Source organism: Aythya marila, assembly GCF_965140915.1.
Source record: "Aythya marila genome assembly, chromosome: 12".
Taxonomy (NCBI): Eukaryota; Metazoa; Chordata; class Aves; order Anseriformes; family Anatidae; genus Aythya; species Aythya marila.
Genome location: NC_139053.1, coordinates 17,044,626 through 17,061,349, shown reverse-complemented (window position 1 = coordinate 17,061,349; position 16,724 = coordinate 17,044,626). Strand labels below are relative to the sequence as shown.

Genomic DNA, 16,724 nt, shown 5'->3' with positions numbered 1-16,724 from the left:
TCTGAAGACTTGGAGATGGTCCTTCAGCAGGTGGCCACCAAAACTTGTCCATCGTGGCTTTCTCCCAGAACATAATCACAAAAAAATGCCTGGTATTTCACTGTTCTTCCCCAGCTTGCAATGCAAAGCGAGAAGCACACATCAGGTACAGCTGTCATCAGGAGGCCCATAAAGAAGGCAAAGGGAACCAGAATAAAGAAGTTATAAAAACAAATGACTTTATAACCCACCTTTTGGTTCACCAAAGATACACATCTTAAAATCAATTGCTCACATTAAGCAAGAACAGATGTGAGCCAGAGTAATAAACACAGACTAAGAAAGTGGGAGCCAGGGATTTGCTTGCTAAGAAGTGTCAGACAGCATTCACTTCTCGGTCACAACCTGCATTCCAGAGGCTGGAGCTGAGGGATGAGTATAAAATCTGCTCTTTAATCATGATTTCTGAAGCACATAACCCCTTTTAAACTGTGCATGTACATGTCTTTAATAGATACACACTTGATTAGTAAGAGACATTTTAGAGTATTATTTATTAGCCCCTCTGAAGTGCTACAGCCAAATTCTTCAGTTTTCAGATGCTTTTCATTAGACTTGTCTTTGAAAAGTAGTTCCAAGTTATGGTGATTAATTTTTTTAATATATCATCTTCTACTGCTAGAACTAAACATACTCTCCTCCCACCTCAAATTTGTTTTGTGTTAGATCAGCTTTTTTAGGAAGTGAAGGTGAAACACCCAGACACTGATCCTTGCAAACAGGAGTTAGCATCATCTGTAATACTGAGAGAAGCATGTTGGCCACAAACTCCCATAATTTACTCTCCTGTTCTCCCAGCCATCAGACTTCTTCAGTATGGATTATTCACAATGTAAGTCATAGGCAAAAGAAACTCACCTCTAATACTATAACCCATTAAATGATGGGTAATTCAGTAACATGTTACAACAGAATTGTCTTTAAAACACAAAGTAGGATCCCTATACGAGTGAAAAAAGGAAAAATCTTTGATACCGTAATTATTTGAGATTTGCTAAAATATCTTTGTAGTTAGATGAAGAGGTGTAAAATGGCTATTTAGAATGTAAGTTTCCTGGGAAACAAGAGTTAAAATAATTTTTAAAAATAAACAGATCTTCCACATAAATGCCTAGTTTAACTTGTCTGCAATGTACAAGATAATGTTCCTATTAAGGAAGTGAAAGGGAGAAAACTTTACATTTTATAACCACTGCCAAATAATGCAGCAGTGATTAAAGATTGTTGTGAAGATTGCCACATAAAACAAACTGGCTGCTAAGAGGAATTCAGGTTGTATAATGTTTGTTGGCACCTAAGGGCAAAATTCCAGCCCACCTAAGTTATAGCTAAGCTGCAGATGAAGTGAAAAACAACCACCTCCAGCCATGATGGAGACAACCTGTGAGGCAGTAGTTCCCTCACCTGAAGGTAGCCAGACCACAGAGGCTGCCTCCCTGAGTGCTGTGAGCAGCCCTGGAGGGCTCTCCACACCCAATGCCCCCCACCTCCACACCCATCTTTCCTTCCAGCTCAGAACAAGCTGTCTTTGAACCATTTGGGATTGCTTTCCGTTCTAGAAAGGGGCACTGACTGCTGTGCTGTCCCTCTTCCCCAGAGATGATGTCCTGCTGCCTTCCTCCTTGTTGCTCTCCTGCAGGAACAGGATCGGCCCCAGCAGGGAGGGGAGCAGCCTCGCTGGCTGTAGTGCTCATCCCCAAAAGGGCTAAGTGTCAAAATCAGAACAAAAGTCAGAACAATCCAGCTTCTAAACATTTTTTCTTTAATTATTTTTATTATGCAATTTTGCTGACAAATTAAAGGTTTTGTGAAGTAAGAAAGAAATAAATGGGCATGGAAATTGAAATAGTCTCAGACTTTCTGGGTGAAAAACATTTCTAGCCTCGTTTTCCTTAAAGAATGTCAAAATCTAATAGACACTGACACACCCACAAAGCCTCAGCTGCAAAAACAATAACAGAATATACAGGACAGGATTTCCGAAGTGGAATTCTCCATAAACCCAAAACTGAATAAAGAATTGTACAAAAAACAGCAGTGAGATCAGAGTTTACTAGTGATTACAAATAAAGTACAAGCATATACAAGACAAAACACAGAATGACCAGGACAATGATATCAGATTAGCAGCCAATATACTTACTATCATTTTTTATAATACTGTGGGAAGGAAATGGTTGACTGCTTGTTGAAGATCAGTCTTTGTTCATTTTTCCCCACCAAATTTATGTTGATTGGTACAGCAAAGAGGATACATCAGACATAATTATACTTCACAAAAGTTGGGGTTAAAAAAAGGATCAATCATTTCTCAGGTCCAACAGGAAAAGAGCCAGGAAAAAAAAAGTACTGGGCTGAAGCTACATTGAGAAGTGTTCACATTAAACATTTATAAGTGATAGGAATAAGCAGCTTCTTCTAATGTTTAAGAAGGGTGTGCATTCTTGTGGATTCAAAGATCTATTCAGAAAAACACACAGGTTAGACACCTGTCCATGCATCAGTAGTGCCTTTTGAAGCAGACAGGAACTATACAACCTCATGACATATCTCACACCAAAGGCAGGATATCAGGACATCAGGGAAACATTGCAGCTCTTCCAAATAGGCCATGCCTGGGAATAATTTCCCATTTCTGATTATTTACCACTTTTCCTGAACACTATTCTTAACAAAAAGATTTCCCTCTACTCACGGGGCAGCACAAATACAGTTTACCAAAAACGGTACAATAAATAACAGTATGTTAAAATAGAGTTTTTCCCTCCATTTATCTCATTAAGCGTGACAAATGCTAATGGATACCTTAGAGATTCTTGTTTTCAGCCTCCAGTGTTCTCAGTGCCCTTGGGACAGACTCATTGCTCATCAACTTCCTAATGAAAAAGTCATATAACCAGAAAGGAAAGTAGCAGAAGATGCAGAGGAACATGTAAGCCCCTCTGCCAGGGGTGTACAAGCCATGAGGCCGCCTGGCCAGCAAGGCGTGCAGGATGGAGCTCAGCACCGGGGAGAGGTCAGCGTTGCAGTACGCAGGCATCTGTGGGAGGTAGCTCTTCAGCCCCAGCAGGTAGTCCTCACCGTAGTCCTGCCTCACGTCTGCTGGAAGGTGCTCCACCAGCTCCTTTTCTAGCTTGGCCCACAGCTCGGATGTGCCTTGTATACCTGCAGCAGCAATGGCATGGGATAGCAAGTGAGTTTGAGGTTAAGTGAAATTAATCCATGAGTAGTAGCTAATAAGCTGTTCCCACCACCAAGCCGAGGCTCAGTTCTAAACTGGAGGAATGAAGAACATACAAAGCTCCTGGTTAGTTACAACTGCTCTTACCAAGAAAAGAAAAATAATGAAGCACAGACTAGACAAGGAGCATGGGGTTCTGTTGCCAGCTCTACTTAAAAAGGCCTCAGTATCTTTTTTCCCCTCCCTTTCCATTCTGTCCTCACTCATTTTATGGGTATTTCTAATCAGTATTTGTTAATATATGTCTTTGACAGTAGAAAAAAGTGGGCAAACTAAAACAGAGCAATGGGGGAGAAAGAGGAGGATTTGGAAGAGTACTCAGCAGGAGGGGAGCAGGGCAAGGAGAAGAGAGGAAATCTCAGAAATTATGTATAGTAACGTCAAGAGCAAGTAAGTGACCTGGAAGGGAACAACATTCAATTAAAAAATGTATATCTTAATTTCCATAGTCAACATGAGGAATGGAAAAGAGTTTGTGAATCATTCAAGCCTCTGCTTGAGGATCCTGGAATTCAGGAAAAGAGACAAAGCATAAACCATCCAAAATGTCAAACACCAACCTGTTCTGAAGCCTGATGGCTGGATGGCAGCAACTTTGATTCCCCATTTGGAAAGTTCCTGCCTCATTACTCCAGAAAACATGGACAGAGCTGCCTTTGATGCACCATACGCAGCATACCTCGGTAGCGGAATGCCTCCTGCAGGAGCAATATAAACATGATAAAGCTCAATGTCTGCTCTTTTCAAGCCTTTATTTTGGTGATTTAGATAGAAGATTATAGCACAACCAGAATTATGTGGCTCTCACTGAGGTTAGAGACAAGTCAGTGAGGGAATCGTTTCTTCCTAGAGGTTAAAAAAAGTGTGAGTTGTAAATTAGCACTTGCTTAGAGCAGTTATGATCAGTAACACCTTGTAAGATACTTTCTATGGCAGAAAACGTGAAGTGTATTGCATCCGAGGGTAAAAATTGCTGCAAATTATGAAGTTCCCACTTCAAAATAACACTTATCTTAATGCGTGTGAACCTTGAAAGAAAACATTTCAATATAGGGGAATTTTCTGGTAAGCCACTGGTGCCATTTGTTGGGTTTTGTACTGCAGCAAGCCATGTACCACAGGAGCTTCATACACACAGAATCTTTCCTTTGAAGATGTCAGGCCAAACATATGTTATTTTTTTCTTCTGTATGCATCTGAAAAAGTTTTAGTTTCAATTGGTTTGAGCTAATTGAATCACATATGCTTTCCCTCTGAGGTCAGACTAACCTCCTGTCCAGTTAAATTAGCTCTACACAGGCAGGAATAGGCTCAGCACAAGACCTCCAACTTTTCTGCTAATGTTTTACCAAAGGACCCTCAGACCACATGTTAAGAGGAAGCTATTTACTCAATTCAGAACATATATGTGAACATCTATAATTTAAGCAATGTCATTATCAGCTCCTGTAATAGCAAATTATTTAGCACAGAGAAGCTCTGTTTATCCCTGCAAGACAGCTTGGGGACCCACACCAAGAATTAAGATATCTGCCTCAAAACACCTAAAATGCAAGCTTCACTTGGGTGCTTAAAGAAAACAGAGGTCTGTCCTCTGTCCATGCTTGTGAGGTATGGTGGACAGATCAGTACTAGAATGAGTCCCTCTCATAAGTCAGTCCTGATTTATTTAAGTATTGGCAGTGAACCATAAACACAGGTGCACAGGTACAAAAACCTTCTTGGGACTTAAAAACAGAAGATGGCAGTGTCAAAACTAGGCTGATACTACATCCTCAACATAAGCCATGAGCACAAAGTAACACCTGTACAAGCCACCTTGGCAATACAGCAGGATTCAAGTGGACACCACCTGCACAGAAAAGACATCCAAACAGACAGGAAAAAGGGAAATCTGGGAAGCAGATGATACAGTAATTCCTTATGATGTCTTTCAAAAAAAAGAAAGACCTTCCATCATCACAACATCCTGGTTCTAGTAGGTCTCATTTTCAAAGGAGCATTTTTGCTCCTCAGCTGTTGGCTAACAGATACTGTCATTACTTCTGTTCCTACATCAGTCTCTCAGCTGTCCTCCTAGAATAGAAGGCTATGTCACAAAGGCGTACATATTTAGTAAATACAGGATCAAATTTATAGGGTAAAACTGAAAAGCATAACACACTTAATATTTTCATCAATAAAATCACTTCTTAGCAAAGTGATAATCCTAAAAACATGTTAGGATAAAGTATTTTTAAAAGTATTTTGGTAATCTTACTGAAGAAATATAAATACACATTCTTTGCTGCCCAAAGGAAACTTCTAATACTTGTTATTAGCAGTTACAAATGGTCTCTGCTTACAAATGGCAAACATCATGAACTTACACAAAACACATTTACACTCCAATGGAAGAATACCTGGTTTTACATAAATCAGATGGCGTTCAGATATCTCCACAGTATGGTTTGGTTTGCAAACTGAGGTGTTTGTAAATTTCTGCTGGAATGTGTTCCCAAATCAACACAGTTGTTTGTAGTTTTTTGTTTTTAAACCAACTATCTTCCTGGAAAAAATCAGAGCTATCCCTCACTGCACCTAGAATACAAGACCTGAATTTTATGTTCTTTACAGAGCAGTGTATTTTTGACCATATTAAACTTTTTTAAGGACTGATTTCTGGAAACAGCCTCCCAACGCAAAACCTGCACTTATTATCTAGATCCTAACTCCACAGGCGTATTTACAGACGAGACTGACCACACCTTCATCAGCATTTACACAAGAAAGTTGATTGCTTTTCCTGTTGCACCAGAAACTTATCTGGCGCTTTAGCTCAGCTTACCTGCCATGCTGGACATGTTAACCAGCCTCCCCTGGGATTTCCGAAGTAATGGTAGGAAGGTCTTGGACACCTCCACGGCCCCGAAGAAGTTCACCTCCATGCACTGCCTGTACACGCTCATGGGGAGCAGCTCGCCATCAGCAGGGAAGCCCAGGATGCCCGCATTGTTCACAACTCCCCAGAGCCCTGGGAAGAGAAGAAAGCACATAGCTGTTATAACAGCAGGATACCAGCTTCATTAAGGTTAAAGTGATGAGCTGGATGGTGCCTCCAGATGAAAGCAGAGATGATCTGTAGCTATAGATACACAGTACCCCCTCCCCAAGCAGTCATCACTGTTTTTCCTGTGTCTACAAAAGCAGGAGCCATCAAAGCAAATTCCCTGACTGCCCACAGACATACACAAGACAGAATGGGGCCAACATGTCTTGTAAATATGTACATTAGTACCCCCATATATCAACATAAAAGCTGTACCTGTATTTTGCACCTTCTCTGAGACTTGTAGATAGGCTTCCTTGACTTGGGTGGGATTGGTTATATCCAGCTGCAGGAGAGAGAGCCTCTGGGAACAGGTCTGCCTCAGGTCCTCAGCTCCAGGGCCATCCTTATTCAAAACCCCAGCAAACACGATGAAACCTAAGTTATCCAGGTACTTAGCCAGCGCATGTCCAATCCCAGTGTCACTTCCTAGAAGAAACAAAAAGACACGTGAAAAGTCAGTCTGCCCCAGACCATCATCACCATTAAAACAGAAGGATTGGAAATGCACACAGATGTAACCAAAAAGAGGATGAAAGGAAGACACAAACATATAAGAGTAGGAAGAGTGGTTTTGACTCATAGGTTGGAGAAGCGTTGGAGAAGCTGGTCCTTTGCCTGTTTGGCAAAAGCTGGCAGACTTCCTCTGCTCAGAGCTGAGGGCATCAGCTCATGCTCCCATCGAGAGATCCTAACACTTACTCCATGCATACAGAAGAAATAAAACCACAGACCGGTTTAAATATAAACATTCAGGCTGAAAACTGATAATAAAAGTATCTAGGGGAAAAAAAAAAAAGAAAAAAGGAAAAACACCTTAATGTGAAATCTCAGCTGGACAAAGCAATTACAGGGCATTGGAATTGACAGAAATTCACTTGCATCTTATTCTTTCTAGCATCAGACTTATTCCCAACCATTATCTTGCAAACTTTTTTATTTACCTATAAAGCAATGACCTGCCAGATACACGAAGCACCACTAAAGCAAGTACACAGCAACAACCACAATCATGATCACTCAATTTCTTCCACCAAGGAAGAATGATGAATATTTAACAAACCAGTCTGTTGATTCACAGGTTTTCATGTCGCCTTTGACATGGTATTTTGCTGCCACTACCTTAAGAAACTTGTAAGGATTTCCTGATGTGTTTTGTAACTATATTCTCCATTCTGCCCATCTACAGAGGAGCTTCTTACCAAGGGAGGAAGCACCTCACCCATCTTCCTACCAAGACTCCCAGTGAAGTGACATAGGACTCTGAAGACAGAAAGGGAATTTATAGGGACACTGCTGCAGCAGTTTTGCAGGGGACAAGATCAGGAGGGAAATGAAAAGGTTAAGGATGGATGCAATTTTCACATCATGAAGAGGAGATGTAACAGCATGTCCCACACTACTGCACTGCATCCTCCTCTGCTGCAAAAGTCCGTGTGCTGACATGCACTATCTGTGGAATTATGCCAGGGTTTAGCTACCTCCTATAATAGCCATTTCTTGCATAAATGCTCAACTTCCAAACTCATCTGCAGCATAGGTGGAAGCCTGAATGTGGTACAAAGAGCTGGAACTTTTGTCAGCTTTTTTTTTTTTTTTTTTAACCATTTCTCCATTTGTGGAAAGGCCACAAGACTCCCTATGTAACATTACCAGAAAGGTAAAGGGTTAATTTATGACTCCAGCACATGCAGAGGGATATTATAATCATCATTGGCAGGCCAGCTCCTGCACCCAAAATCCTTAGTCAATAGAATTTGATTGCCAAATTCATCTTAATCCATGCTAGATCTTCACTTCTTGGTTTTGTCTTCTATCTGGGACTTTAGCCCTGACAGATGAAAAAATTCCAGGTGACTTGAGAAAAATATGTACTTAATGCCTCAATCAATAAGTGCAAGATGTTGAAACAAATTACTCATGCTCTGTTTAATCCCTTCTTTAAAAAAAATGCTTTGGGGCACTTTTGAAATCTGCAGTTTGTTGAAGACGCACCAGACCACAGTATACATCACGCTTCACTTCTTACAGCCCTTGCCTGGAAGAGAAGAAATGAACAATCCTACATTCTTGGAATTCCCTAGAAAACATGAGGAGGCCTGCAAAGATCCTAAAGACATGATGGATTTCTGGGCATGGGGGTGGGGTGTCTTTCTTTCCCTTCTAGTGAGAAGCAGATTTCTGAATCAAATCCTTCCCCTTTTGTCCTTCCCAGTAAGAGAAGACATGAAACTACATCCCCCATAAGAAAAAGCCATACAACACAGCTTTAACTGAGAAAGTGGCAGAGGGCTTAAGAACCAGGGACAGATGTAGCAGCCCTGAGAAGAATAAATCAATGTTTATTTGTGCCTGCTGCTGGGTTCATCCCCAGCTTTTATCAAAATCAAACCTGATTTGAGTTCCAGACCTGTTATTGATGTCCAGAGAAACCACCTTTCAACTCAAAGTTCAAACTGCATAATCTTCTTTCAGCTTTAGTTAAGTCTCCTGTACAGAATTAGACTTCCTCCCCACATGTAAAATGACTATCTGCGAACCATTCGAAGATTTATTGAAGAAAGACAAATCAGTACCGACTACAACCGAGTCATTGCTGAGAATCCATTAGCAGCTCAACACTAAGCATCAGAGACCCCAAATCACACACCAGGAATGGAAAGACTAAGGTAACTGAAGGAGTTTGCTCCAACAAACACAAAATACATGAAGCAAGAATTTTTCAGTCCCTGCTACTTTGCCTCTTAATGATGGCTTCATTTTTAGAGATGCTGGCTGTCGAGCCCATCAAACCACGGAAAGCACCTGCATGCTCAGGACCGTGTTTGAGGACAACAAAGCACTCGCTCCCAGCAGGAAGATCAATAGAAACGTTTCATCAACAACTTTCAGACGGCTCACACACCCACAGTTACTCATGCGAAAAAGCTTTTTGACAACCGGGCAGTTTTCCCTAGTTGTGGTGTGGTGCTCCATTGAATTAATAATAAATAATTTTTTTATATAAATAAATAATGCATAGCAGCAGCTGTACAAGGGCCATCCAAAGAGGATCAGAACAATGTATGACAAAGCCCAGACAGATGAGCAGAGGTTTCCATGCCCTGGCCATAGGCAGCCATCTCATGAGCAATAGATACGTGGCAGCTGCTCCAAGCACAGCAGCATTCCTCTACTGTGCAGGGCTGAAACAGGGGACAGAGGTGGGGAAATCACCACTTCCCATGAAATGCCTGCCTCAGGACTTCTCTAAATTGGAGACAAATGACAACAAAATTGATGGAAAGGAGCCCTGCACCTGTGTGCACGCTGCCACACACACCTTGCTGTCAGTAAGAGGATGAGGGCTGCAGACAGAGCAATTTAGCAGAGAAATGTGTTGAGTAAAACCTTCATTTCATTGATGGAACGTTTGATTGATTGCATACCAGCCTGGAATCAAAGAGCAATTGAGAAGAGCCTCTTCAGATGTGTCAGCTGCCAGAGGTGTCCAAACTTGCATTTCTTCAGGACAGTTGCAGCACAGGTACAAAGAAAACATTCACTTGCTGCAATGTAACTCAGTGCTCTTCACTCCCCGGTATTGCCCTAACTCCAGTTCTCTGGAATAATTAAGCTCCAAAAGAAGAGCTTATTTGGATTTTCGGTTTCTCCCAAAGAACCACTGAAGAGCAGGCTTGTACTCGGGCATCCTCCTGCCTTTTTTAAGTGTGAGCCCAGTGCCTGCCTGGTGGAGAGGCACAGAGACTCTCCCTTCCCATGCGTGATGGTGTCCTTCCCGGACACCTGCCCAGAAAAACCCTGCTGACAGCAAGGAGAGCGCTTGCTGCTCATCCTCTCCTCCCTTAAGTTTTGTGTTTAATCCCCATAGTAATGCCTGCTAGGGAGATTTAAATCATTTCCATGAAGCAAAATGAGATGCTGCAATAATTAGCTATATAATCCAAAGCAACTTAACTCAGCTTTTCAGAGGGGAAAATGGAAAATAAAACAACAAAGAAAAGAACAAGTTAGTGCAAGAACGAGTAGGTAGGCACTCCAATTCAAAGGTTTGATTAACACAGCAACATTTAAAGTTTCAGAAGAAACAGGAGAAAAGCCATAAAACTACAAAAATGCCATCCCTGCAAACCAAAAGTGGATTTTGAGTAGATCAGAATGTTAATACAGAGAGTGAATTCATTAGCTCTGAACTTTCATTTCCAGTGAGAAAAATTACTCACTCCCAAATGATTTCATACCTCATTTCAAAGAGATGGCACCAACCTGGTGTCTTGAAATATAGGCATGATATACACAGCGTGTACTATGTAAATGCTCACATCAAAAGATAACTGTATGCCAGTACCTATTGCAGTAAATTCAAGTAAACAAAAGTAATGTATGAGTGTAGTAGGCTGAGGGCTTCCAGAAATTAATGTCTCTCCTAAAAAATTAGACCATCATAAGTATTCTTGTGCTTTTTTTCCCAACCAGTTATTTTCACAAGCATATCCAAAAAGCTACTTGTAAAGATTAAATGAGACACTTAAAAAAAATGGCATCTATTAAGATGCTTTTCTACTTAATTTCAGAGCACTTCTTCACCAGGGAAAGGGAAAAAAATAATAATAATAAAAAAAGACATTTCTGGAAAAGCAAATAAATCAAGAAAAGAAAAAAGCAAACCCCTGGGAGCACACGTTTCATAGATTCCTGACCCGAGAACACAAAGTTTTCCAACACACCTCTGAGAAAAGCCCAGTCTTTGCTTCCCACAGCACCTTACCTGTGACAAGCACGGCTTTGTCACCCACGGGCAGTGGCGTCGTGCCACCCAGGTACATGGAGGAGACGAGGCACACACCGCAGAACACCAGCAGCCCCCCGTAAGCCCCCAGCACACTCCCACACAGCAGCCCCAGCAAGGCAGGCAGAAGGCTCCAGAGCAGCATGCTGCCTTTCTCCACCAGGCTCCTCTTGGCCATGCGAAGCACAGTGGCCCCAAAAAGTACAGTGACACCCATACAGAGCCATCCTAAAGGGCTGGCAGCAAGAGCATCCATCGCCTGGGCAAGAAGCAAGCACAAGCAGCCCACCTCACCTCTGCAGAGCAAAGCAGGTGCTGCTCGCTGCAGCCTGGTTATATAGGAGCAGGGCCAGGGGGTGGGGCGAGAGAGGGGACTCCGTTTAAAGGTTTGACATAATCTCACTTACCCTTGGCATCTGCAAGGAGCAGGAGCCTTCTGGTTTTCCTTACCTTTTATTCCTTCTGCCTGACAGCTCCACCTTCTGAATAATGTGCTGGCTGGGTAATGATTGACAGCAGCGGGAATGGACATGATGTAGGAACGAAGCACTGGCTTTAGGATAAGATTTAACCACTGTATGTTTCATATGCTTAAAATACATTTTTCCAGAGAGGTTTAAAAAAAAAAAAAAAAAAAACTGCTTTCTTTTCAGGAACTGTTGGAATGCCCTCACTAAAAACTTTGGGTGTAGTTTCAGAGGACTTGGTTTTGATGGGCAGTGACAAAAATGAGCACCTGGATGAGGGGATGAGGTTATTTGCTTTGTAGGGCAGCCTGGTCAGTGTCATGCTTCATCACAAGTGACAGTGCTGGGCCACCCTCCTCTTTCAACAGAAAGCCAAAAATGACTTTCCCTGCTTTAGTGCACACCTGGGTATTTACCCGTTACTCAGAGGGTACCTATGGCTTGCTGGCATTCAGAGGTGTTCAGGTGGCAGGGAAAATGGGAATGGGTGACTGCTGGCCTGTCATTGAGGGCAGTTTGCTAAACAATGACATTTAACACACCTGAGGTGGACTCCTCAGCTGACCACCAGTGGTGACATTAACCTCTGTTTAGGCAGGAATTACTGGTTCAATACCCAGAGCAAATTGAAAACAAAAGTGATCAATTAATTGTATTTGAGAGATCTATCACCTCCCTGGTGTACTCTGAGGGTTATTTAAACAAGAAGGAATGAGTGCTTTAACATCCAGCTGGCTAAAAGGCTTGAGATGCATTTTAGGCATGTTTAACTCTTTAAAAATCCCTGCTAATTGGTTTGAGACCACAGCAAGCTAACGTGCTGTAGCTGTTTTTCAGACAGAAAATATACTGCTACCCACTTCTGTTTAGACAGCCACGGGGAGATTGAAGTGCAGGGTGCGCGCCTAGCACGGGATACAGGCGCATTTCCATTCCACTCTTCTTTCTGGGTTTTATGGGGTGGTAAATCTGTTGACTCTGAATTTTTACAGCCAGTAAAAATGTTTACATACCTCTATATGTCGTTTACATTAGAGGTGAGGTCACTTTCTTAAAGGCACATTACCCCAGAGGTCTGCTTGTCACTCGTTACGTTGGGAACATTCGTTCATCCCTTCCCTTGCAGCAACACTAGCACAAAAAGTGCAAACTATTTCCTCTTGTTTTTGCCGTTTACTGCTTCTGCTTTTATTTGCGTGATGCTCCTGAGGTCAGTTACACCCTGCCCTCTGCTAAAGCATCTTTGTGAAGATTTCCTTGGAGAATTTTACTTTCTCTCACTGTTTGGTCTTTACTGCGTGATTGAGATGGTCACAGACGTGTTGGCATTTAAAGCATCAGCTCTCACAGAGGAGGACACAGTGAGCTGGAGGCTGTGGATAGTGGGAAAAGGGGCAGGAGAGACCACCTCCAGCCCACCCTCGCCATATGTCCCATCAGCCCACAGGGACACCAGTCCTCATCCCCACATTTTGGTCCCCATTTGAGCCTTCTCCTCTGCCCCATGCACCCTTGCAAAGTCCCCCAGTGAAATGCATATGTGCACCCACACACACATACTCCTGGCTGGAGGGCAAGGATGTGTGGACTGCCAAGGATGCCACATGTAGGCTGTACATGCACCTGGTGCTGTGTGCTGACACAACACCCATCTGTGTCCACCAATGTGCAGGGCAGCCATGAGAAGGGCTGGTGTAGGCTGCTCTGTGTCTGAATTCGTGCTGAATTTATACATTGAATACTAAATATAAGCACTGAAGGCTCGGGGGCAGTTTTTAATGAGAGGCTTACCATGTGCTCAGCCTGCAGCATGTGAATAAAATTACATGTGAATACACACCGTGAAATGGGCTGATAGTGGAAAGGAGGGCACGATCTACAAATGGCTAAAAAACGCTAACTTGGAGTAACCACCTCGTGTACGCTCAGCACGTCCTCCAACACCAGCAGAGACAGATTGCTGCTTGAGGATTTCTCAGTACAATTTTGCAATGAGATAAGTTTTATCATCCCGTGCCCACCATCCATCTTAAGAAAGCATTCACTCTCCTCTCCTCCACTTCGGTATGTCTCCAGTCCTCACTGCTGTACATTAGCACAAGCCTGCAATTGAGCTTACATTCTTTTCTATTTCTCTGGGCTGTGCCTACTCACGCTGTGAATATTCATCCTTATCTCTCCTCTTTCTTGATAGTTCTGCTGGCAAACATGGGGCTCCTCCAAATTATCAGGATGTTCCTTCAATAAAAGGTCTGAGTTACAAGAAGGATGGATTTGGGCTAATTAATTTTGAGCTAAGCTTGACCTTCTTCCTTCATCAGGATATTTGTCTTCCTTCCCAGCTTTTCTAAACCGTCAGACAATAATTCAGTGTCTTGTCTCTTTACACCCTGGCAATCTACATATTCTATACTGAAGTCTAAACACTGCTTCCATGGTCATGACAAACAGCAGAAGAGGAATGATTCAGACCAGCCTGCTGGATGAACTGTCCTGCCATGCAGTTACAATAACCTTTGAAGGTCAATTAAAACAATGGCAAAAGAAGGTGCAACATGAATGGCCAGTATCTACAGAATTTCTTGAGTCCAAATCCAGCTTGTTTTTCACTGAACCCTACAATTATGGCATCTTTCACCCTGTTGTATTCAGAAGACTTTCCCTAGGACAGAAAAAAGACACCTCTCCAGTTTGTGAGATCTTCATCATTGCAAGCCTATGTTTGGATTCACATATTCCTCTGAAATGTGGTCAAGTTGGTCCTGTCCGTGACTTCTTTGAAGTGCACCACTGAGCATTTTTTCTGTTCTAGCCTAGTAATGAGCATTCTTCTGTCTTTACCTTGCATGGCTCCATTTCTGGTTCAGAAGTGTTCCTGCTGGGTTTTGGTTTATGCCTGCATGGCTGTCAAGCATAGCAGCAGCTTCCAGCTCGACGATGAGGTCTTCATGTCCCTGTAACCTTTTTTTGCATCGATTGTCATTTCTTTGGATGTTTCTCATGTGCTTCCTTTGTACTTTCCAGTAATGCATTCATCAACATTTCTCCTTTCAGCACTTTCCCTTCACCCAGAGGTACCACGTGCCTCATCCAATATTTGTTTTCTGTTGATATTTTTCTGTCCCAGCTGCAACATAAATTACATTGTCTGCAAGCATCTCTGCCCAGTCTCTGTTTCCTTTCTCTCTGCCAGTCACATAATTGTCTTTCAGATCAGGCTGGAAGTTCACACAGAGCCCTTCAGTTTTCCATTTTGCTCTGTTTTGTTTGCTGATGCAGCCTTTTTGTGTTTCAGCTGTGCAATTCAATGACTGCTGCTCCTGAGAGACCGTGCTTCGTGTGCCTTTGTAAGTAAGGGAACTGCGTTTCAAGTTCTGTGGGCTGGTTTTTGGCTGCAAGGTTTTTCCTGGAAAACATAATTTCAGCAGAAAATAGACTGGAATTTGTTTCACCAAATGAATCATTAACCAAGATAGGAAAGTGTTTCTCAGAAGTAAATACATATATAAATAGCAAAAATATGAAATTATTTACTTTGACTACAGTTTCTGAGTACATATCTTCGAACATTTGGATTTTGGTGGACTTAATGGCTACACTAGCACTTGTCAGGCTTTACGTCCTAGATGCAGAAGTTATTGACCTTGCAAACACAAAACTCATTTGGGCAAACAGACTTTGCACTTACAAATACCACTGAACTCCTATACAAAGGTTGAGATAATCCTTTGCCTTCAGCAATTTATCTATTCATGCACTCAACTTGCAGCACATGAATTGTCCCAGTAAAGACAGCAAAACTATTCATCTGCCTAAAGCTAGGAATGTAGCCAAGTACCTTTGTGAATTAAGGTCTCTGAAAACACAGACATGTACTGAATAAGTGCAAAAAAAAGGGTTATGTGCAGCTGAAAATTACATCTAACCTCTTCTCTATTGTCAAACTACTTCATTAATAGACACTTAGGGAAAATAATTCTTGTAGAACAAAGTATGTATCTATTGAGGAAAAGTATAAAATATGTATTTACCTCTAAGTTATTGGAGATTTTGTCTTTAGAAATAGAGTAATTGTAAAGACCGGGAATTCAGAGATAAACAGTAGTTCCTGAAGATCACTTGGCAGTGAAGAAAGAGTTGCAGCTCACTATTTCTCAATATTCAACTCTAATAAAAGCTAATAATGATAATAATACTAAGAATAATTATAATAAGTTCCTCAGCTAAATCTCCTGTTACTTTCTCAAGCATTAGAACCTTGGAATCAAGGAACTTGTACCCATGGTCAAATGGGACCTATAAATCCGTTTGGCAGGTACTCATACAATGCACACCTTAGTTATAAGACCCTCAAGAGAAATAATTGCAGTCTTCATTTCTCATGTGAATTCAATGCCTGCAGCAGCTATACCTGTGGACTAGGTCTTGTAATAACGTGCCATATGAAATGAACCCTTGGGCTGTAAGTGCTGACTTGCTATTTACATGAACTCTAATCACCTTTTTTAAATTTTCTGCAATAGACAAAACATCTTAAATTAGAGAAATAATTAAGATTATGAGCAATCCTCTCTGTATTTGCAAGGGATGTTTTCTTCTGTTTCTTTCAGGAACAGTTGAAAGTGGATTGCACTCTTTCCAAAATAAGTCATTTTTTTATCAACCTAATTGTCACTATCTTCCAAAAAGAGGATGGAATCAAAAAAAAATAAAAATAAAAAGGCAATTAGGTACTCTTCAGGAAGTTAGCCAGGAATCGTCTTTATGTTATCCTCATGAGAAAATACATTTGTCTGCCTTTCTTCTGTCATCCACTGACACAAAACAGCTTTCATAGAACCACTGGTGTTAGAGAAAAAAAGGTAGCAGTTTATCTTAACCCACTTCTCTGACAGAAACAGACTCTTCCTTAAAATCTCCTTTGGTACGCTGAGAGTACAATTCCAGCCCTGCCTTGTACTGAGCATAGCACAGTCTTACCTCAGTACAATAAAGATGTAAGCTATAGTCTGGGATGGAAAATTAATTTGTTTTTCCAGCAAGATTTTTATTATATCAACACTGTTACCTTTCCTTTCCTTCAGCACTGCCTCTCTGAAT

General features: G+C 41.7%; 1 protein-coding gene across 1 annotated transcript; it reads right to left on the bottom strand.

Moving 5' to 3' along the window:
* Positions 1 to 2,845: 2,845 nt before the first annotated feature.
* Positions 2,846 to 11,413, bottom strand: HSD17B2 (hydroxysteroid 17-beta dehydrogenase 2; the record flags this gene model as incomplete). The annotated part of the gene is made up of 5 exons (XM_082769660.1): positions 2,846 to 3,204; positions 3,841 to 3,978; positions 6,108 to 6,293; positions 6,585 to 6,797; positions 11,137 to 11,413. The coding sequence occupies 5 exons, from the start codon at positions 11,411 to 11,413 to the stop codon at positions 2,846 to 2,848; spliced, it is 1,173 nt and encodes a 390-aa protein (XP_082625786.1).
* Between the last annotated feature and the right edge of the window lie 5,311 nt (positions 11,414 to 16,724).